The 25,516-nt window shown below is 31.0% G+C and overlaps 1 protein-coding gene across 6 annotated transcripts in view; it reads left to right on the plus strand.

The window, feature by feature from the left end:
• The window catches only part of Usp15 (ubiquitin specific peptidase 15), a 108,847-nt gene that overhangs the window by 61,125 nt on the left and 22,206 nt on the right, over window positions 1–25,516 (plus strand). For 4 of the 6 annotated variants that reach the window (XM_047549060.1, XM_047549061.1, XM_047549056.1 and 1 more), the window contains 2 exons: window positions 2,886–3,033; window positions 23,919–24,092. In XM_047549060.1, coding sequence (XP_047405016.1) covers window positions 2,886–3,033; window positions 23,919–24,092 — 322 coding nt within the window. Of the gene's footprint in view, window positions 1–2,885; window positions 3,034–16,253; window positions 16,347–17,442; window positions 17,588–21,205; window positions 21,344–23,918; window positions 24,093–25,516 lie in introns of those variants that run through there. The other 2 variants (XR_007108277.1, XM_047549059.1) reach the window with 2 other exon arrangements.

The following is a 25,516-nucleotide window of genomic DNA, read 5'->3' on the forward strand; positions in this document are numbered from 1 at the left end:
TGCCTTACACATGCTAGGCAAGTGCTCTGCCACTGAGCTACAGCCCCAACTCGCCATATGACTCTTGATAAGTTACTCAGCTGAGAAAGTAATTAATTAACTACAAAGTGAGCATAATTATGGTTATGAATATTAAATTATATATGATGTCAAATGTCAGTAGTGATTGAAATTTTTATACAAAGATAAGATTTGATTTTACAAAAAATTATTGTATTTCTAATGTGTCTTCATTAAAGAGGATAGATTTATAATACAGAATTAATCTAGCATTGTATTAAAATTCCCATATATTTCTGTAAATTTATTTTTGCAAAGTAGCATAAGCTTAAAAAATACATAGAGGGAAAAAAGAGGGGTGGGAGGGATGGGGGAAGGAAAAATAACAGAATGAGACAAACATCATTACCCTATGTACAAGTATGATTACATAAATGGTATGACTCTATGTCATGTACTACCAGAGAAACAAGTTGTACCCCATTTGTTTACAATGAATCAAAATTTTAAAAATGATAACTAGATTATTTTAATAAAATAATTAGCAGATGTATCATAAAAGACAGTGGAGGCTTTCTTTAGGGCCTCGGTTCCAAGGAATTTTTTGAAGTGTTATAGACAACTGCTATTTTTGGTATTTTCCGTGATGAACTTTAATATATAAAGTGCACGTAACACGTGGATTACAAGTGATGAATTGGCAATATTTAAGTATTTTAAATGTATTGATTTTCATTCTTTTCATTGAGAATCTAAATTATTTCAGTCTTTGGGCAAGTTTTATACTCATCCTGTCATTTAAACCAAAGCATAGATTCCCTTCAAAGATTCAGATTTTTAAAAAACAAAACCAGAAAACTGCTTTGCAAATAAGTATTTTTGTTCACTTCTCAGTAAATAGGAATTTCTATCCCATCCAATTTTATCATGTTGCTGCAAACAGGAGTGGAGCTTCCAGCATCCATTTGTGTTACATGTAGGGAGAAACAGATATCTGAATATATACTTTTGGAATGAGCATACAAATGTGTTTTTAATGTTTTCATGGGGAGGGGGCAGGCATCTATTAGGGCATTTTTCCCTGTGTGCTCTGGCTGCTTACATCTTACTATAATTTTACCATACTATCCATATAGATACATATGGTTTTTTCTTCTCTGTAATGTGTAAAATGTACAGAAAATGCAGGCCTTACATTTTTTAAATATACAAAAGACCTTGATTTTTGACACTATTACAGTAATAAAAGTTAAACAGGATTTTTGTCATATTTCAGATTTTGTTGTATATACCCAGTCAAATATAATAATCCAATCATGAATAACATATACTGGATTACCAATGGGTACTTTGCACTTTGTTGGTTACTAAGAATATATGAATACCAATGCTGGTGATCTACACATTTTTTAAAAGGGAGCTTGAATTCTGTTTTCCACATTATACTTTTTTTGAAGTTTAAAACAAATTGCTACAAATCTAGCAGTCTGAGTTTGAATTGATCAAGGTTGCATTTCTTTAGGCACTGCTATTTTTGTAAGGTGGTTTGTTTTGAGAGATGGGTCATCTTTTTGTTTAGAGAAGAAAGCTTTTTCTGAAAAAATACGTAATGTTAGTGGAATAGTATTGTGTGTATAATTTGGGTTTGATTTGAGTTACTAGTTTGGTTTGGAGGGATATATTTGCATTTACTAAAGGCTTTGATATGCAGTAGTATAGTTCACTTAAGTTATAATAATCTAATGAGAGTATATAGTATATAAAATAATAAAATGAAGTATTTGAAATTATAAGAAATTATATTTTATTTTAAAATAATACCAGGAATAAATTATAACCAGTGGAGATAAGTGGAGTTACTGATTTATCATGTTTATTTGTAAACTATATTTTATTTACATTATTGTTTGCTTTTAGCAAATGACCTTGATTCTCATTCAGGTTTGTACTAATGAATTGAAAGTATGCGTTTCTGAATTATGTCCAAACTATCCATCATAAATATTTTATAAGATAGCTAGGCAATTAAAAATTAAGGAAGAATTCATTCTTTTCCACAAAATTACTTTTTATTATGTGTAGAAAAAAGAGGAACCATTTAATTTAGTTGTGGATTACTTCTTTCAAAAATTATCCTGATTTTCCTAAATTTTAGATAATAGCTTTTTTTAAGGTTAACATTTATTACACTGGTAGTACAAATTATCATGAGTTTATACTTATTCAGTAAAATAACCTGTATTATTCTACCAAACTAGAAGAAACACAAGGTAAATAATATGGGGATGTACTTGCTTAGAATCATTTTTGCATTCCTGATCACCTAAGCTCTTTTCTACATTTGAATACTAGATTTTGCTGGTCTAGCATAGAAATTATAAATAGAATCTTCAGTGCATTAGAACAGTGATGTCACAGTGGCCTTGGAAATCTCTGCTCTCACCTGTAACTGAAGCACAACTCTTCTCATTTCTACCGTTCTCAGTCTGTTGCAGTAGCAGGATGCAAAAGGAACATAAATGAGATGATTTATTGCTGCGGGTGGTGTTTAAAATCTGAATGTTTTAAATTTGATGGAGCAATGAAGAATGGAGCAAGCTGTGATGCTGCTCCTGTTAATCAATGGTAGAAAGATATAATAGTGGTTTGTATTGGTCGGTGTGGTATTTGATTACAGTGATTTTGTTGATTGGATAAAAAGTACTTTAATTAAGAGGGGTTATTTGGTTTGAGAATCATGTCTTTAAAAGTACCTGAATTGAGTGTTTTATAAAAGAAATGTAACAACTAACCACATCATAAATAAATAGATTTGAAGTATTCTGTTCATTATAATTATATTATAAGATAATTGGCTGCATTTTAAATTTTTTTCTTTCTTCCAGTGTGAAAAAAAACTCAAATTATTGTCTCCCGTCATATACTGCTTATAAGAATTATGATTATTCCGAACCTGGAAGAAACAATGAACAGCCAGGCCTTTGTGGCCTAAGTAACTTGGGAAATACGTGTTTCATGAACTCAGCTATCCAGGTAGGTCTTCCAACAAATTGAAACTCGTGTCTCATGGAATTTACTGATATAAAAAGCATAGATGGGTATTTCATGTCAGAACATGAGTATTAGATGTGTTTTGGGAATTTATATTTTCATGGCAGATCTGAACACACACATTTGACACATTCATTTTACTACCCGTGGTTGAATATTATTATCATGTTCCTCAATTAGGTATCATTATTGATTACCATATTGTAGAATAGATAAAATAGCACTTCATGCAAAACTGTAGTTCTTAACAGAACACTTAGGCTCCCTAAGGAAAAAAGTAAGCTAGTGAGATCTCTCTATTCAGTAGAAGACTATTGCTTTATTTTTTTTCTTATCATACCCCCCGACCCCCGCCACATAAACACACACACACACACACACACACACACACACACCTCCTTTAACCTTAATGGGAAATTAAGAAAATGGGAAATTTTTGTGGACCTTTTCCATGCATACTTTAACAAATCACTTTCCCTTCAAGATCTTTTAATTTCCCCCCGTTTCATGGAGCTTCCCTTTTCTTTTATTCTATACCCTCTCCTAACTTGTTAAATATGTATGTCTTTGATTCTGAAGTAATGAAATATATGTATTTAATATCACTATCACTATACATAAAATTAGATATGTTATTTTATTCCCCTTTTACAGATAAAATTTGGTGTTTAAAAAAGCCCAAGATAATGATAGACTGACTATTCTTGATATTTGAATTTTAACCTTTTTTTTTTTTTGGTAAATCTTTTTGTGAATTCTGAATTATTCGTTTTAAGTCTGAATTTTTAATTCTTTTCTTTTAATATTGAATCTCCTCTTCACAGGAAACAACCTTCAAATATGTAGATAATATGCAGAATAATGATTGGTGACATTATGACCCATCTTTAAGTGAATTTTTTTGTACATTGTCATTAATCCAGTTGTCTTCTAAATTAACCATTATCTTTATGGCATTTTTGGCAATCAGAATTTAACTGTGGTAACTCTAGGCCAGGAGTTGGTAACCTTTTAGAAACTTGGAAGGGGGAGACCCAACTAGTAATTATCTGATTTCATTGTGTAGAGTTGAGCCACTCACAAAATAGCCTATCTGTTTAAGCAGATACCATATAGATTAAATAAACTCTTTCTTTAAATCTTCTTTAATGAGTAATAATGTTCATTCCTTAATATGAATTAGTTTATTAAAAGTTATTTTTCTAGGACTCTAGTTCTAACTAAACAAATAAGTTTTTTTGTTTGTTTTTCCTGGAAGTTGAGAAGGTGAGCCCATCTGAGAAGACCAAGCTAAAATGTATTATTATCCTGATAGCTCTTTAGATAACAAGTAAATAATAGGTATTAAACATTTCAGAGAAAGGAGCAGAACAGATGTATTATAATTTGTTTTGGTAAAGACACATTGTGTATTTGGACTACCCTCCCTGGCCATAAAAATCTTTCATATCATCTCAGTAAAATATTTTATACAAATAGTGATTGGACCAGTACCAGAAAACATTTTGGGGTCCTCAAATCATATAATTTTTATATGACTCTTTATTCTCACACTGGCAAAATTACTTTGACTCCTGAGGCTTGATATTATCTTGACTTTTGTTTTGATATTCTATTATAGAAAATCAATCTCAGTGCTTTTTCATAAAGATTAGGAAAATATATTTACAACATAGGCAATAGAAATCTGAGTTTGTCAGAAGAAAACTAGAGTATTAAAGCTGATCATTCATGGGAGCTCTGGCCAGATTAAATTCCTTCTAAGGCAATAACACTTGTGTCTTTAACATACTCTGTTTAGCAAAAGTGGGTATTAAAATTAAATCTAACCAGTTAAGTTGAGCTAGATTTAGCATTTTGTATAACTTTCTTATATGCTGTTTTTAAGGTTTAAGAAGCTTCATTTTATTCATTTTTGCATCTGTTCAAAGCTATTTGTTACAGTAAATTTGCAGATCTGTCATTTACCCTCTCATTTTTTTTACCATCCTATGTTCCATTTTAATTGAGACATAGTCACAAGGGTGATGTTTGTAATTTTATGATAGTAAGCAATGAGTATTTTAAGCAGTGGATATTATTTCATGTCTGTATCTTTACTTGGAAACTGCTTTCTCTAAAATGAAATCCTTCAGATAAGTTAGAGAAGAAAAAAATTACTATTTTTGCTGCTTTTGACTTTTAATAAAATTGAGATTACCAAAGCTAGGACTTTATTTAGTTACATTTTCTTAAAGTTTTATCATTTTAAATTGATTTAGACTTCAGCTCTCAAGCTGAAAATTCATTGTTATGAATTTCTCTGCTTCACAAATACCCAGTTCATAGGTCCATAGGTGAGAAGACTAATAGATAACAAATAAAATAATTTTTATCAGTAATTATTTTCAGATACTGTTTACTCAGTTATGCTTTTTCCAAGTTTTCTTGTAACTTCTTTAAAATTGAAGACAATTCATGAGCTTCTGAAAACAATATAACATTTCTACTGATAGTGCATTTTAATATAACCTCTTAAATAGTAATTCATGAACCTAAAAAGTGTGAGTGGTCATTTTAGTACTTCAGATGGTATGATATATCTACAAAAACAATGTGTGAATAGCATTCCAATTTTCTGTGTGTTTGAGAATGAGTTATGCTTAATCCACCAGTTGCTTTGAGATCACCCATGACTAAAAACTAAGATAAGTGTGATATAACATCATTGCTATTAGTTAATTATATTGGTTCTCAGTATTTCTCCAGTGTAATGGGATCAATATTAACTTTTTTAAGTGGATAAAGTATTGCCATGTAGTTTTAGTTTATTAAATTAACATTTATTTAGCATCAAATATGTGAGATATTTTTGGACATGTATCCTGATCTTTATGAATATTATAGTCTAGACATTGTGACTTTCAAACTTATTACTTTATAGCATCAAAACCTTTCTTTAATTTTTATCATAAAAAGTTTAATTATATCCCCAGTATTTAAACAGAGGTAGTAGTGAAAGTGCTTTGGTTGGGTAGAGTTCCCAGAATACCATCTGCTTATCTTTACTTTCCTTAATTTAATGGCCCCAGAAACATTCTTATGGAATCCCAGGACTCTTGAAAACCAAAGTCTAGCTTTAAAAACAAACAGAAAAACCACATTAAAAACATTAATCATTCAAGTTAAGAGCAGTCTATGGAGTTGAAAACACAGATGTCCTGCTTATTAACTGTGTTACCCTAGGCGAGTTATTCTCCAATAACTCATTTTTATCTTCAAATGATAAGAAAATAATAGTATCCATATTTTAGGAGTTTTGTAGGGGTTTAAGTAAGTTGATAAATACAAAACTCATAGAATAGTGATTAGGTTGATACTATTTTGTCTTTTTTTTTTTTTTTTTGTAATTCAAACAGTTAACCAGAGTAACTGCAGATTCTGTCTTCCATGAACCCAGCATTTGTTCTGCTTTCTTAATATTTCTTATTCCACTTTAACTAGATCTTGTTAATGAAGAAAAAGTAATTTAATGTACTTTTTTTTTTCACTTACTGTTATTGCAATCATGGTATTTATCATCTCCATTTCTGAACTGTGCTAGTTTAGGTTTCCATAGGCAAACTGATTGACAAGGAATATAATAAATTTATAACTTTATTTATATGCAGTCTTCAGGGCACTCCAAAATTCAAAATTCTTCAGTTCAGGTTATCCCAGACATCAGCCTCCTGAGTAGTTACCACCATGTCTTGGTGGTACAAATAATATATTTAAAAAAATAGTTGTATAGTGCCCTAAATCTGTTACTTCATCTAAAGAATATCCAGTTTTACATTTTGCATTGTTGAAGGTAATTTGAATTAGTGTTAGTTCAATAGATTCAGGAGCACTCCAACCCTTGTCTTTTTCATTGTCAAGGCTTACCTAGGAGGCTCATGATTGGCTTCCTGGAAGAAGCAGCTCTTCAGATGGATTTGAAGCAAGGGAGTGATATGGTCTTTTCCACTGGAAAGCAGCACAGCGTAAGACGGTTGTTTTCAAACTCTTTACTTGGCAGGGCCCCTTAAATAGATTGTAGGAAGTCATTGAAAAGATACTAATCAAGGACTTGTTCATTATTATTGTCATAAAATAAGATGAATTGAGATTCCAGGCATTTTTAAAATCATCTTTTTTCTATTATTTGAGTTAGAAAAAAAAATTCATGTAGAAAGTTTAAAGTTCTTTGAAACACTTAAATTAAGAAAACGAGTGATACTAATACTACACAGAAATAGCTTTTTTTCTTTTTTTTTTTTTGCGGTGCTGGGGATTGAACCCAGGGCTTTGTGCTTGCAAGGCAAGCACTCTACCAACTGAGCCATATCCCCAGCCCAGAAATAGCATTAAAAAAAAAAAAATATGCTGTCCTGCTCTTACGTTGAGAACTTCTTTTGCATTTTCTGGAAAACAAATTTTCATAAGTCCACTTGAACATGAAACGTTCTAATTTTATTCAAATTAGCAACCTTATGCTTAAGTAAATATAGTTTCCATCAAAAAAAGAAAAACTTTGCCCCTGAGACATAAGACAGTTTTTTTTTTTTAAAGTTTAGGATCTTGAAGAAAATAACTTCTGATAAACTGAGAATGTGACTAACTAAAATTTCAAACTGTTTCTTTTCAGGGCAGATGTTTAGTCTAATCCAGGATATTATTTGAGTTCCTTCCATGTTATGTGCCAAAACTTGCATAGCAAGCTGTCATTTAAAAAATGTTTAATCAACTTGAGAATATAGTGGTAGAGCGCTTGCCTACATGCACCAAACCCTAGGTTCCTTCCCCAGCACTACAAAAATAAAGTGTCTCTGTGTACATGTATACACACATACACATACACACACACACACGCGCGCGCGCGCGTGCGCATGCATGTGTTTAAAAATCTGTTTAATCATCTATCAGATAAAAACTCAATCATGTCTTCTATTTTACAAAAGTGAAAAAAAAAAAGTGGGGAAACAGTCTTACTTGCATTAGAGCCATTCACTTTCTCAACATGGACACCAAAGTTTTTACGAACCTTTGTTTGGATTGGCACAGGAGAAGTATCCCTTCCATTTAGAAAGAAAGAAGAAGGTGACGAAGGAGAACCTGCATTCTCAGGCAGATTATTTTAGGAAAGAGTCTATATAGTATAGTTCTGTATTATAGTTCTAAGAATTTAATGTTCACAACTGGGGGAGAAATGGTTTCTCTAAGAGAATGCCTTGTAGTCATGTAACTTGGTTATTAGGAATTTCTTCTCATGAAAACATGCCTTTCTGAAATGGAGGAAGGGAATGTGATTTAACTGCTCTTCACCTTCTCAATTAATAAGTAGATCTCTCTAGGACTAATGCTTTTTATTTTTCAACTAATATAGACTCTGTCCCTCATTCTACAACAGGAAAATGACATGAGGGTAGATCACAGAGAAATATGTTATGTTAAGGGGTTATAAATAATTGCATCTGATTCTAAAATACAAAATGGTTTTATATTACTCTGACTAGAAAAAAAATCAACACCAATCTAATAATATAGTCAACCTTCCCTGTATTCAATTAACTGCAAATAGAAAGAAAAAAATTTTTAACACATCTGTACCTACCTTATATAGACTTTTTTTCCTTTCATTATTCCCTAAATAGTATAGCAACTATTTATATGACATTGGTATTGTATTAGGTATTATAAGTAATCTAGACATGGTTTAGAGTATATAAGAGGATGTACATAGGTTATATACGAATATTGCACCATTTTAGACTTGAACCACCTGCAGATTTTGATATATATGAGTATCAAGAGATGACTATATACTTATTAGGTAGTGTTATAGTGATCACATCTTACAATAGCAGTTGTAAGTATAGACTAACTTTAGTCTAACTTGAGTCTTGTATTGATTGTAGTAATTGCTATTTTAGTAAAATATAAGGAAAAATCTAAGAAATGTCAGTGATCTGTAGTGAGAGCTACATATTTACCTCCCCCCACAAGAAAAGAAAGGAAAACTGATTCCAGTTTTACTTCTGTTGCTTAAATCACACAGCTCGTTTTCTTGATTAGAAAAATACATCTTCATTTACTAAATGTATATTAATATCATTCAACATTTTTTTGATTGGAAAATTCTAAAGTGTTTCAGTTTTATATTCTAAATTATAAATTGGTATGATTGAATGGGTCACCAGAAAATTTAGGAGATTGAACTGAAAGATTGTTGAAGGAGTGAAAGTCATGCCAGATCCCTCTTAGGGGCTTGTTTTGATGTCTGTTGCCTATTTCTTTTAAAAGTATAGCTTTAAATGCTAGTCAGTTAAGACTGCTTATTAAAAGGCTTTTTCTACTGAATTTTGTTTCTTTTATATGACTGATCTTGAGATCATCTTTCTGTTTTAGTTTACAAGTAGAAATCATTTTATGATTGTGCTTTTTTTTTAACATGATCAACTTTCTGGGTGTCATTGTCACTTTCACAGTAAATGGACTTTTCAGTTCAGTGTTCTTTTAGTGTACAATACTGAGAAACACTACAAAATATTACTAGCCACTTTTTTACAGTGATTTATAAACTAAACTATTTTGGGCAGAGAAAGGGTCAATGAGTTGGATGCTGAAACCATTATAAATGATAATATCTAAATTACTAGTTATGATACCCATGTTAAAACATTAATAGCCCAGTGTTGAACTTGCAGTCTCTGATAATAACAGTATCATTCTTTATATAATACAAGTTGTTTTTCATATCATTTTTACTTTTTTTAACTTTCTCTTCTCAGAGGTCTGTGAGTTAGGGCCTAAGTGTGCCTATTTCACTAATAAGGAAATTGAGGCAAGGAACATTTAAGTGACTTGTCAGTTACTAAAATATAAGTTAATAAATTATTGAAATTAAGTTGTTATTCAGAACATTCTGAGAATAATGTATTTTTCAAATTATGCTAATCAACTGGTAAGAAATGCTTTTTGTGGAAAAATATACAAAACAAAATTTACCATTTAAGTATACAGTTCAGTATATTCACACTGTTGTAAACCATTAAAAATAAGGGTGTTTTTGTTGTTTTTATGCTGCTAGGGATTGAACCCAGAGCCTTGAGCATGAAGCACTCTACTGCTGAGTAGTATTTCCAGAACCCATTAAAAATGTTTTTGAGGTGAGGATTAAACTTAGTAGAATAGTGTTTGCCACCCTGGGTTCAATCCCCAGGACCACCAAAAATATTTAAAAACTGAAAAAAGGAAAAAAGTTTTTATATTTATGCCAAGAGAATAGTCTCTATATTTCATGATACTCCTATAAAGTGTCATTTTTGTTTGGTTACAGCTTATCAGTTCCCCTAAAAGGTTATACACATACTTATTTGATGGTAAGAATGTTCAAAATAGTTCAAGTACTCCTTTTTTAAAATGTTTCATTTTTCTGAATATCACTGGTAGGTATTTTTCCTCCTTTGATAAGTTGGTTTTCAAAAACCAGAAATTAATGAGAATATTATTTTTGGAATATTGTAGGTAATCAAACTAAGTGATTTTTCCATTAAAATATACTTATGATGTCATTCATTTGCTCAGCAAATATTTCTTGAGGCCCTGATAAGCACAAATTACAACATGATAGAGCAGTTTCTGTTTCCACAGAGATTACAGTCTAGCAGGAGAGGTGAACATTAAATTAACAATAAATTACATTAAACATCATGAAGAGGAAATAATGGAATGCTGTGAGTGAATGACAGGAGCCCAAAAAACACCTAATTTATCCTGGGCATCTTACTCAGCAGAAGTAACATTTGAGCTGGGCATGGTGGCAACACACCTATAATCCCAACAGCTTGGGACGCTGAAGCAGGAGACTTGCAAGTTCAAAGCCAGCCTCAGCAACTTAGTGAGACCCTAAGCAACTTAGCAAGACCCTGTCTCAAAATAAAAAATGAAAAGAGCTGGGCATGTGGCTCAGTGGTTAAGTGCCCTGGGTTCAGTCCCCAGTACCTCCCCCGACCCCCCAAAAAAAGAAGTAACATTTGAGCTATGACCAAGGAATAGGTAGAATTTGGCAGATGAGAGTTAAAAGTGGAACAAAAAATGACCTGAGAAGGGCAAGTTTGAGTAACCAAGAGAGTAACCTATGAAATGAAAAAGGAGAGTGGGACAAATAGTTTGAAGATAAAGGCCAAAGCTAGAGCATATAGGGAGAATTTAGATTTTAATGTGTTATAAGGATATTGAATATTTTAGGGTACCATCATCTTAGCTAGGTTACTGCAGTTATCTTAGTTGGGATGTTTAGGGGTTGTTTTGTTTTTTTTGTTTGCTTTTACCTTTAATTCCTGTGTTTTGTCCTTAAAAAGAACAACCAGAGAGATTCTTTTCAAATTTAAGGTACTTTCTGTTGTTATTGCTGACAACACTAAAAGCCGAAGCCTTAAAACAGTGGAAGGCCCTACATGATCTGGCTCTTGATGTTTTATATTCTACCATTTTCCACCACACTCATTTCATTCTATCTTTACTAGCTGCTTCTACATGCTAAAAATATTCCTGCCTCTAAGTTTCTGGTCTTGTAATTTCCCATACCTGTGATGGTCTTTCTCTGAATATTTGCTTATATCTTTTCTCTCATTTCTGTTAGGTCTTATAGTAGAAGTCAGGTCCTTCTCCAATCACCCTGTGGAAAAAAATGCTAACTGCCCTTTCCACATTCCATTCAGTACTCATCACCAACTGACATGCTTTATTTATATTGTCTTTTATTCTCTATCTTGCCCTACTCTCAACACACACACACAAACACACAAGCTCCATGGGTGCAGGTATTTTTGTGTTAGTCACTACTATAGCTGCATTACCTAAAATAACACCTGGCATTAAAAAAAAAAAAAAAACCCTCAGATTAATGAAAAGTGAAGTGCCTCTGGTCTCCGCCTTGTACATCATGATGATGGCTATAACCATTTAGCAAAATCAGGGTGGTGGGAAGAGACATGGTAAGAGGACTAGATTCAGGTCAGGCAGAAGATGTGAATTAATTTTTGGCATGTCTATTTTGTGATGCCCATGAACTATCCAAGTAGCTAGATCATAGGTAGGTGTATATTCTTATATGGAACATAGATCAGAGCCTAGGCTGGAAAAAAGAACTATGTCATTGTAGGTGGTATTTAAAAAAATTTTTTTTTAATTTTTTAGATGTTGATGGACTTTTTTTTTTTTTTCACTTTTTATATGGGACACTGAGAATCAAACCCTGCCTCACATGTGCTTAGGTGGTATTTTAAATCATAGAAATGAATGTGTCTAAATGAGGGTATCTGTGAAAAAGAGATTTTAGAACTAAGCCCTGTAATACAACACTTGAATCAAAAAAAGACTTAGGTTTCAGTAGGAGAAAAGAAAGATTATGAATGTGAGTAATTTATAGATTCTTCAATGACTTTCAAAATGAGAGACCAGATCATCAGCTAAGAATTGGAAGGGGAAGATTGCCCAGCAATATTGAGATCTCATTTGAGATTGGGAAATATCAGTTTAGAAAGGTACAGATTTATTCACTTAAGATTTTCTCCCACACTGGTTAGTTACATGGTGCATAAAATAGATGACTGAGTGCATTTAGGGTTGAACAGAGAAAGGAGCAAAGGATTTCTCTTCAATCAGCTAGCGTTCTTATTTTATATATTTAGCTAACCCAACAAACATCCACTGAATCTCTACTATGTACCCAACATTGTTCTAGACAATGATGATACAAAGTTTAAAAACAGAGCACCTATCTTTTAGAAGTTCCTGATCTAGTAAATGAAATAAACATAAAAACAAGATATGATAGCATAATTAACAAAATGTTGTGGAAGCAAAGAGAGCCATTTGGAAATAAGTGAGGCTTCACCAAAGTGACATTTGAATTGTTTTAATTTCATTTGCTGTAGTAAGTAACTGTTCATTATGACTTATATTTTATTCATATGATCATAAAGTAGTGGAGAATTACCAGAGGTACAGACTATACCATTATAGCTCATGTGTGTTCCTACATTTTTTTCATCATAGAAATCTCTGTATCAGAAATAGCACAGTAAAAACACTGTTCATACATTCAATAAATACATACTAGAATTCCCGACTGCTAAGTGTTGATGCATTTTCATGTATGCAAGCTCTAAAAAGAGGAGTACCTAAAATATTTTGAGCAATATATAATGCTTATTCTTAATGCTTCAATTATATACCAGATTTGGTATATGCCAGACAATACTGCCTCACTTGCATACTGGATTTGATATATAATTGATGCATTATGAATAATTCTAGGGCTTTTCAAAGTATTGTACACTTTGCTAGGAGAAATCAATCTTTTTAAAAGAAAAGAAATTTTTGACAAAAATATTACTAGCTGTTTATAGGGAAATTCTTGCAAGTAAAAAAAAATCTTTCAGGTTCCTGTTATACTGAATAGCATGCAGTATATTAAATATTTCACAGAAAAAATCTGTTGTCACATTTATACCACTATCTTTCTGAAACCTCCATTATCTTCCCCAAAACTTGTTCCATTGTTGTTTGTCCTTTGTTCTATACCTTTAAATTGACATTTTTACTGCTCCTTTCAGCTTACATACATGTCTTTTTTAATAAATGAGGAGTAGTGCAAGGGGGACCCATGACCTTGAAAAGAATAGCGTTTTCTCCTTACTTTCTCATCTGTAAGTAATCTACATTGTACTTAAATCTATCAAGTGTCTAGCAGGATAGGTAAAAGCATGGATTTGAAACCAGACTGCTTGAATTCAAATCTTAGTTCTGTCATTTGTGAATTGTATGACACCGAATAAGAAACTTCTTAGTTCTACATCTGTAAAATGAAGATTGTTTAAGAAGTGTTTGCATAGTAAAAAGTATATAAATATCAACTGATATTACCATTGTGACCATTAAACCACTCCATAGAAATTTTGATAAGGTCACTCTTGACCTCTTTATTTGCTAGGGTCCTTGTAGCCCCTTTAGCCTTTGAGAATTTGACATCCATTTTTTACACTGGCAAATCCTGAAACTGTCTCAACCATAATTTTCCCTCCTCAGTTTCCCTCTAATATGTATCTGTTAAATGGACATTCCTGCTGAGATAACCTACAAATAACTCAGCATGCCTTCTAAAACTAGTGCCAGTCCTTTTTATTTCGTACACTTTATTAAAGTACAACTGTCCACCCAATAACCAACTGTCCACCCAGTAACCCATGTTAAAAACCTGAGATGTATCCAGAGTTCTTTTTACTCTACCTCTTAAATAGTACTTGCATCCACTGTTTCCTCTGACAGTACAGTATTTCAGTACTCAGCATATTTTAAGGTAAGCTCTCAAAATATATGCCAAGTCATCTCTGTTGCATTATTTGTCCTCTTCCAGTCCATTTATTACACTGCTTTCAAATACATTGTTTTAAAAAGCAAATATGATTACAATATGTTTACATAAAGGATTTGTTTACCATCATCTGAAGGATAAAATTCACACCAGACCTTGTCTACCTTTTTATCCAAAATTATTTTTAATTATTAGAACTCATTAAGTTTCAAACCTCCTTGTGAATACTATTTCCCCTTCCTTATTTGCCTTTACTTTACTCCCCCTTTTTCTTCTATCCCTTTCTAATAGACAAAATACCCATTACACAGAATCATGAGAGCAAAGGGGGACTTTTTGTTTTCTTTTATATCTGCTATATTTAGTATAATGCCTGATAAGTATATTAGGACATTGTTTCTCATGATTTGTCCAATGTCACAGTGGTGTTCAATAATGAAATAGTATAGAAATTGTAAGTGATTAAAAATTTCTATAGAAATTTGATAGGACAATTTTTTTAGCTATTAAATCTAATAATAAAAATCAGACTTGACTTTTGTATGTCGTTTTTTAATTTTATTTTCCTAGCGGTTTGTTTTTATTGTATCCCACAAAAGTACCAGTCTTTGATTCAATAATTTTAAAAAAAAACTAATCCTTCCAATACAAATGTTTTGAGAAACACTGCATTAGAAAAATCATGTACCAGAAATGTTTGGAACTTGATCCATTCTAGATTTATATTTTTGGAGCTTTCTAAGCTCCAGAAGAACACAATAATTTTAAAAAGAATTAAAACATAATAAACATTTATTTCTTACAACTAAAAAGTGAAAGAACTACCAAATAGAAAGTTCAAGAAATCTCCTAATACTTGGATTAGGCTGCCATGTTAGTCATAGTTTGACAGATCATACCAGCACTATAATAAAAATAGTTCCTTGGATGATTTCACAATGAATCATATGAGAAAGTCCTTTAGAACATTTTTATATACTTAGAGGCTTTTGGAATAATGATCTTTCCTTAATAAATATTTGTTGAGTGATTAGATAAATTTGAAGTTTTTTGATTATGAAAATAGACACCTTTATAATTCATACTATCATATGATATTTAAATTTCTATTCACTTCAGCTTAATTATTATCAGTTATGGGCCTAGTGTAATGAAATGACAAAGAAATACATGACTTGGTTATTTAGAGTGTAATAAAATCAGTTAAACATTAAAAAAATTCTGCTGCCCCTTCTTGTATGCTCTTGCAAGAAAATTAAAGATGAACAAATCATACAATTCTTAATACTTGTTTATTTTCTTTACTGAATATTATGTGCAAGGGACTGAATACCAATATTATATATACGTGTGTGTGTGTGTGTCTGTGTGTGTGTGTTTGGACACATAAATAACCTTTTCCCTTTAAAACTTTTGACTATCTTGCTTGCCAAAAAGTTTATATTGGCATTATTTCATTGTGAGCTTGTTTTGAATTATTAATGGGTTAAGAGATGGTTTCTGAACATTAAAATTGGATTTATAAGCTTTAGTTTTTTTAAAAAATAGATATAACTTAAAATTGTTTCTTAATGTTAGTAGACTCATTTGGTTTTAGCATACTTTCCATAAAGCGAATACCTAAACATAAAATCACTCAGTCTGTTGCTAAAAAGTAAAAAAAAGTTTAAAAATCAGAATTGCTGTCATACTCTAATGGTTTAAAACCTTATTTAAATATACCGTACCTGAAGCTTATAGCTTTGTTGGTATAATAATCATTATAGCCAAGACTTTCAAATTTATCTTTATCACAAAGGATCTTCTATCCAATTTCTTTCAGCTTTCAATATGAAAATCAGTGATCTTTACATAATCATGACGTTTTTAACAGGGACATCTATAGTTACAGGATTTACTTACTGCAAGTAACAAGGTAATCTTTTTGACAAACCTAGAATTAGTTTTCTTCAATTCTGTAGATGGGGGGGGAGGATTGACATTTCCTTGCTAGCCAAAAGAGTGTATCCCATCACTTTTCTTTCATATTTCCCATAACTTTGAGAATAATTCTTCATTGAATTCAAGTAGTATATGAAGAAGAAATACCATAGAATTTGAAGGAAGGGAAAACAATGGGACTTTTAGTTTAATTTTATTCATGTTGTTAAGCCTAGGAAAACATAGTAATAATATAAAAGTGATAGAACAGCATCTAGAATATGGTACTTCTTGCTTCTAGCAGCTAGTTGTATAGAAAAGAAAACACAGCAAAAGTAAAAGTTTTTAAAAATAAATAAGAGGAAAATTATATCCATTTTCTTAAAAAGCTCAAAAAATAGAAACATAAAGCAAAATAGAGCTATAATTTTGTTTGCTCTATAATTTTCTTTGCTCTCACAAATATTTGGAGATCTTCAGAATTATCTCTAAAATCTCATGAGATTTGACTTTCTTAGAAAAAAATAACAAAAATAAGAACATCAAATTATTTTTTAAATCTACCTGATGATGGCACAGGCCTATATTATAGTTCTTCCTTGTGAAAGTTTACATCAGACTTTCTAGTATCATCCACTATTTTGGTTTGGTTTGGTTTGGTTGGTTGGTTTTTTTTTATTTTATAGAACTAAGGCCTATATCCCAATATTAGTAGAATGCTTTGGAATTATACAGTACCTTTTCAGAATGCTGATACTGTTACTGTTGTCATGACAAATTGGAAAACAACAGGCAAATTTAAAAATTATCCATCTAACCTTAAAATCCAGAGGGAAAAAGCATATTTGAGGGTACTCTAAAGACATTTGCCATGGATTACTTTAGGTTTTATTTTTTAAGTCATAAAAAAATAAGAATGAATCCCTAATTTTAGATTGGGTTTTTATTTTTACATTTGGTCAGTTTGAAGGTGTAGCTATTTTTTAAAGGGTTGTGAGTGGCGTTACATTTTTTATCAGTTACAGAATGAGTTGCACAACTCATAAACTTTAGGTAATCAAAAATTAAGTTTGTTTTCTTTCCTGTTCTAGTTACCGGTTTACTAAATAGTGAGCATACATGATCACTTGAGAATTGGGCTTCTGGAGCACCTGAACAGAAAGGGAGTGGTTCATATTCAGCATTACAAAAGACAACTTTCTCTTTTTGAAGGGGATTACTTTGGCTATTTTCCAGGTACTGGGGAAATTCCAGTTCATTACAAGTTATGGGATGGCTATTAATTATTCATTTCCTAAAATATGTTGATTACAGACTTGAGATTTGATTATATAGTAGGACTTTGTCTTCGTCAGTCTAAACAAAAACCTATATAGAAGTTTATAGTGAAATACAAAATTGAGACTCTTACATGTGTCACTTATATTTTTTTTAGAAATATCAATCTTAGTGACCAGAACATATTTAGTAAAAGACTAAGTCTTTTACTTTCAAAAAGTAAGAACAATAAGATTTGTGCATGTGTATATAAAGAAAATATGTAGGATGCATTGCATCTTTCCAAGTAATTAAACAATGAAAGAAAATCATATTTCCCATAATATTAAAGTTTTAGGATGTTGGGTTAAGGAAGGAAGTTTGTAACTACTTTTTATGAAGAATTAATACTTTATGAATGATTTGAATGTTCTTTTTTAACATAGTTCTTTAGGATTGCAGTGGATGAAGGTGTATATGCATTGAACCATAATAGCAGAATGTCTTTTGATGAGACATTTGATTATTTAAGAGAATTCTCTTTAGAATTTTCATGTCCAGTTCCAGGTTGAAGATTTTAGGGAAAAGAGTCTTTATAAAACTATAATTTCCAAATATATTTCCTTCACTTATCTTTTACATATAGAGAGTTATTTGGGGTATACGATAGTTATGTTCCTTCATTAGGGATCTCTCTCAGGTGTTACTTGAACTGTAGTTATTTTTGAACTTGTAGAATTTTCGGATAGAGTTAGAATGACTCAATTCAGATCTCCTTTTTAGTCTGTTGTTTTCCCATTGCTTTCTCAATTAGGCAATACTTCTAGTCCTTCTACGATGCAAGTTTTCATTTACTCAACACACTTTAATTGAGCTATATGGCAGGTATTGTGCTAAATTCTGAGGTGTAAATATAAGTAAGATATGGACTCTACCGTATATGTAAGTTAAAGGTATAGGGTTAGCCCTGATGATGGAATATTCATTTTTGTTTGTTTGTTATTTGTTTTTTGTTTTTGTTTCTTGAGGTACTGAGGAACTTGTAACTTTGAGTAGATGCTAAAGTGAATCTTAATAAGTAGGAATTTCTTACGGGGGACGAATATTCTAAGGAGAGGAATGAATGCATGTGAAGGCTCAATCTTAATACATAAGCTAAGGTATATGTCTTAAGACTCCTAATTCAAATTCAAGAATAGTCTTATTACTTGAAGTTTACAATATGAAATACATATACAATATAAAATGCATTTAGAGAACCCCATAACCACTTCAAAGAACAGATAGGTAACAGTCACTTCTCACTAAATGATTAGCTTGCACATATACCAGCCATTCTTACCATTGTTCCTGGATCAACAGCCTTTCATTCATAGTAGCTTATTTCCTGAACCTTCCCTCTAATCATTATATCACAAATGCTAAATTAGTGAATTCCAAAAACCTACCATCTACTAAATATGAAATTTAGCTTTTTAATCCTTAAATCTTCAAGTGCCCTTGCCAATGTTGTACACTATAAATTTGCATAATGATCATTAAAAATATTTAACCTCGTTAATAGTACCTATTCGTTAACATAATTTTTTTTTTTTTTTTTACTTTTTATCTTTTGCAATGAGTTGGAACTATAGGTACAGAATCTTTTTATTCTGTCTGGTTATTGCTTTATTTTTAACATGATGTTTTATAAAATGAGCAGAAATTTTAAGACCAACTCTAGGCACAATTATCATAGAAACAAAATATGACTTAAACATGTAGGTGTTTTATGATCAGTCACATTGCTTCATATTTAGACCTCATTTTATTAGAGATAAAGTGTAAGATTCAGTTCTCCTAAAACACTGAGATTTCGACATTCATCATTGTCAGAATTGACTTCAGTAAATTAACAAGAGCCATAACTCTAAAATAACATGAAACTAGTAGACACGTTTAAAACTCAGAAATACCCACACACATAGAATATTTATAATATATCCACAAACTAAATATACTGTTTATATCATTTCATTTTTAAAAATATATTCATGTATATTCTCACATAAACTAAAATATACTGTTTATATTCTTTTTTTTTTTTTTTTTGATGCTGGGGATTGAACCGAGGGCCTTGTGCATGCAAGGCAAGCACTCTACCAACTATATCCCCAGCCCTCTTTTTTTTAATATATTCATATATATTCTCAGTTTTTGTTAAGAACAATCATGTTGTTAAGAAAGGGTGAGTTTTGTTATTTTGCAATCCAGAAAGCATTGAGAGTAAGAGATATATTCACATAGATACAACATGTTGTATTTTTTAATACAAAGTATCTTAAAAATTAAAAAGAAAATTTCCTACTTCTACATATAAAGGACTTTTAAATATGTGTCTTTAAGAAAGGAGATTGTTTTAGGACATTCTTATCTAATAGGAAATTGATACTTTTATAGTAGAAAATCTTAAGATACTTGATTCTGATTATGGTTTTTATTATTGAACTGATAGAAATTATCATTATTCTGTGAAACATTGTGTTTAATGACAGCCAGTCCAAGTGTACAGTTTTCTTGCAGTATCAAAGATTTTCATCTTTCCAAGATAACCTTACATAAAAAGAGTTGGATTAATGAGTTACATGAAGTATTACAAATCAAATTATATTATAAAAATATTTAAGACTGACTTTCTTCTGCCAGAATGGTGGTACTGAATACTAGTAGAACATCACCTGGGGCCTGGAAATATTTTAGTTGTTTGATCTTTTTTCCAATTATATCTTGAAATTTGTACCAAAAATTAGAGTGAAACTTTTTTAATATTTTAACTTGATCTTATGCTATTTCAAGAACTTATTGATTCCTTATTTAGTGGTATTTTCAAAATGAGGGAGGAAAGCCTGGCACCACCTTAGTTTTTAAATAATTATTGTCTGTGTGTTAATACAAAAATTATACTGGCTATTGAATTTCTGTATGTGTGTTTGCAAATTGTTAGAGAATTGTAGCTTGAGAGAATCTTAAAACATTATATTCCACAAATAAGATGTTTGTTTTGACCCATTTAGGCTAAATAGCTAAAATTTAAATACTGGTTATGATATCTTCATAGGTAATTTGGACAATTACCTATCATTAAAACTATTTGTGATTTGTTGTTTAGTGTGTTAACAGTGAATTATAATTAGTTTTAAACCAACATGTGTTGTAAAAATAAATGGTAGTCTAAAAAAGCCCAAACACAGAGGTTCATTGCAAAACAGATCATGGATTGACCAAAAATCAAATAAAGAGTGGAAGTTTTTAATATGTACTACCCTTCTTTTGATTTCTTATTCAAGTACTTGAAGATACTTTTGAGATTACTCAATACAAGTAAACATACTTTGCTGCCTCTAGTAGTATTTTATTTGAAAAAAATTATTGAACACTCTGTAGCTAACATTTATTGAAGAGTAAAATCTGAGAGAATAAATACATTAGTAAACATAAGTAAAAACATTTTTATTAAACACATATTTACTGTACACATCCTAAGTGCCAGGTGAAGTAGTAGTGTTCAGTGCTGGAGATGTAAATATAAAGGTTATCATGGTATCTGTTTTCCTTTAGGTCTCAGACCATTTGACAAGACAGACAAACTAAAAATTAAAGTTATAGTTTATTATAAAATCATTGCTGTAATAAAAGTGCTCACTAAACAATATGGAAACATACAGGAGAAAACAAGTATTAAGAAGGCTTCCCAGACACAATATCAGAATCTTGATGGATTGGTAAACATTAAGGCAAAAAAAGGTAACTTTTCAAAGAGTTAAAGTTGCAAACTTAGAGACGATATGTAGAGGTCCAGGAACCCCACAAGTAAACAAATAAGGCTCAATAAAGTAGAACAGAAAAGATATTGGCAAAGGATGAGGGTACATAGGTGGGCAACAGATCCATTTAAGGATTTGGGATTCTAATTTGAAAGCAGGGAAAGCCATTGAACAATTTGTAGCAAGGAAGTAACTTGGTTAGATGTACCTATTAAAAAGATCATCCTTGACGCTTTTTAAAGGTTAAAAAAACCAATGTGTTGTACTTGGAAGCTCTTTGCAAGATAAGGCTATATGTGAATAATTAAGTACAAGTAAAACTCAAGAATTATTTATATTTGCACAACTTGGTTCTTTGAGATATTTGATAGAGCCATAAATTACGATGTTGTATAATTGTATTAATAAACAGTAGTGGAATGTTTTATGCTTAGCATAACTGAGCTGATTAAATATAAAGACTTAAAAACTAATAATTATTGAAAATTGCTGTTCTACCTCCCTTCACTTACTTGTCTTTTAACATTGATTCAGGTGATATAAGATGGCATTTATGCTCTTTATAGCTCTGATGTATTCTAGATTGCCTGATCCTCCCTCCATTTCTGGATTTATAATTAAAAGGGCATATAATAGAAATGAAGAAGAGAAAATGAAACTCCAAAGGAGTATGAGATTATGAGAGGTGTTGAGATATAAAAGAAGTTAGAAAGGATAATATACTTTCCCTTAGTTGCCTCCTACACTATAGCTTACTTCTATCTTCCTCTTACTAATATAAATAAAAATTTTTACACTAAAAGTGATATGTAAATAATTCTTAAAAACTGTATAGCCCATCCTAGACATTTTTAACTGTGTATAAGAATCTGATAATACAAATTTCATGTTTCTATAAATATATTGTTCTCCCTTTTGTCTTTAGAATAGGGGCCAGACTAATTTAGATATTATTTTTATGATGTAGAAAATTCCTAAATAGATATGATTACTTGAGTAAACATAAATTGATTCATAATTGAAACCACAAAATTAAGCACCATAATTGAAAGACCTATGTTTATTTGCAGTTTTAGCTCAATAATACATGATATATAGTTATAATTCACAACATTTGAGTTGTCTAAAAATTCATCAGTGTGAACTTTTCACCCCTACTAAGTCTACTTAATTTAATAGCAAGCAAGCTTTGAAAAACTTTGTAAATAAAATGTTCTACACTTAATTTCCATTAACATAAATCCAGGCTCTCATCAAAGTGGGTTTTTTACTATTTTACATGCAAGCAACTAACAATTTGTCATTTGACAAATATTTTCCTTCAGCAGGGAGAAAAGGAAAAAAAATGGGTTACCTATATGGCTATATTGTCTATATCAGACACTGCATTTTCTAGGCATCTCCTTAATAAAGTAATGTTGAGTTCATATTGAGATCAAATTATATGGTATCATCACCTTAAAATTATTCCATCTTGAGATAAAATATTGTGGAAACTTACTTTCATCATCTATTTTTATTTCAAAGGATATATTTTATTCACAATGGAAAAGAGTTGAAGAATTAAATTACTCATAGTTTTTATTTTGCCATAAAAGAAAATTGGATGGTTATTAAAACAAGAACTGAGAAAAGTGAGAATACACTTACCTAGTCTTCATAACTGAAATTTATTTTCTTAGGTTCAGCTAGTACTGTTGTACTATTCCTTCTTTAGGTAATTGGCCAGATGAAAGGCTTAAAGGCTGCTTTTTAATGATAAGTAATTAATAGTGGAAGCAGTAAGTTCAGTTCATCCCTCAGTATCAGTGGTTATTGGTACCAAAATCCATGAATGTTCAAGTCCTTTATATAAAATAACGTATTATTTGAGCATAACCATGCACATTCTTCCAATATTTTAAGTTATATCTAGATTAATTATAATTCCTGATTTAAATGCTGTGTAAATTTCTGCTATATTGTTTGGGGAATACCAAAAAGAAAAAAGTCTCTATATTCACCGTAGACACAATTTTTTCCCCAGATAGTTTTCTATCTGTGTTAGTTGAATCTGCAGATACAGAGAACCAACTACACCTATTTTTAAAGTTATTTTTTTGCTTGCCCTGTATCTCAGTTTTTACATACTCAGGCTATTTATTTGCAGGTACCTGGGATAGTAGACAATCCATAATTTTTACCAATCAAGTAAAAGAAGGAAAGAAAACTTTGAACTTCTCTGCCACTTAATAGGTAGTTTGCTGTGGTTAAAATTAATGCAGTGTTTACAGCAACAAGTATTAGCATTTCATTTATTATAAGTAATTGATTTGAAATTTAGGAAATGAATAGTTGAGTACATCTTTTAAGTGTTTATTTGATCAGTAACTTCTCGGTGCCAGAGACCATCATTTACTTTTCTCTGTTTTGTATGGCAAAACAATTTTTTCTCTTTATTTTAGCATGTTTTAAGAAAAGTGTATGTATGGTTACTTTTACCTGAAAATACATCTTATTTTTTGCAGTGTTTGAGCAACACACCTCCACTTACTGAGTATTTCCTCAATGATAAATATCAAGAAGAACTGAATTTTGACAATCCCTTAGGAATGAGAGGCGAAATAGCTAAATCATATGCTGAACTGATCAAGCAAATGTGGTCTGGGAAGTTTAGCTACGTCACCCCAAGAGCATTTAAGGTTAGTATGACAAATATATTCTCAACAAGGGTGATATCATCCCCAGGAGGACAAAAACTAGTTCCTATAGGGGAGGGATGAAAAACAGTAGCTTTCACAATGATCTGTAGCCCTTCAAAGGAGTATAGTATGGATGGGTGGATGGGTGGGTGGATGGATGGATGGATGGATGGATGGATAGATAGGTAGATAGACAAATATATCTGTGGTATAAAATTTCAGGACAGATGACAGTGGGTAATTAGTTTTCAGAAAGTCTAAAAAGGATTTGGAGGTATAATTTAAAAAGACTGAGAAACACTGGTATAATATAAGAATGACTACAGAGAAATAGCAGTGAGCATTTATTTGCATAGCTGTTTTAGAATACATCTCTGAAAAATCTATAACTATTTCATATTTTATACACCATAACTAAATTTGAACGTTTCATTAAAGTCTAAGAACTCAGTTTATTTCAGTAGTCGTTGCAAGTTTTAAAAACTAGTCTGCAAAACAATCACTAAATATGAGTGTGTTTTCAATGTCATTCTTAAACTTCAAAGTTTATTCAAATTTGTGAATGGATTGCTTTTTAGAATTAATAAATTGACAAGTAATTTATCATTCGGATAAGAATTAAACTGAAATTTATCTTTATAATGTTAAAGTTTTCCTAATTATATAGGAGTAAGATTTATAAAAAATTGTACACTTTAGAAGAATAAGCAATTGTAAGCCATAACTTTTACAATTAACTTAAATGGCACTCATTAGGACATCTACTGGGTAACTGAATACTAGTTCTTCCAAAGTAAAAAGCAAACAACAAATCATGTACCCCCCTACATTTGGACAGACTAGTCTAGACAAACCATTTCAACTCAATCCTCATTCCAATTAGTTTTGTTTTGTTAGATTTTTTTTTCTTCTTTAAATTTTGTGTAAAAATGTAGGCTCTTGATATTTGACTTCTTTCATATTATGACTTATTATATATTTTTACAGTCTTATCAAAAACTAGTATTACAAAGACCAGGAAAATTGTATATGAACATGAATATTACTGTTTTCTATGAGATTCTTTCTCTTTTTACACACAGAAACTAAAAGATTTGTAGTTCCCCCCCCCAGTGGACCCATAGCAAAATATGATTAAATTTTTTATTCTTCAGTGTTTCCCAATTCTTTGTACAAAATTTTACCATATTTTCTCCTTGTTCTTTTCTCAAGTCAGCATTTCTCTATTTTATAGTTATTTTCCAACTGCTTTTAGATGTATGCTTATCTGTATATAATAATGGTAGATAGGATGAAAACCTGTCTATTACTGTCTGCCTGGCAGACTTGTACAGGAGGAGGCAATAGGAAAACCAAGACCTAAAAATTAAGCATGTTGAAAACTCCTTTGACAAATAGTGAAATGGCAATTTAAAAAAAAAGAG

The sequence above is a fragment of the Sciurus carolinensis genome, chromosome 4, assembly GCF_902686445.1.
Source record: "Sciurus carolinensis chromosome 4, mSciCar1.2, whole genome shotgun sequence".
NCBI lineage: Eukaryota > Metazoa > Chordata > Mammalia > Rodentia > Sciuridae > Sciurus > Sciurus carolinensis.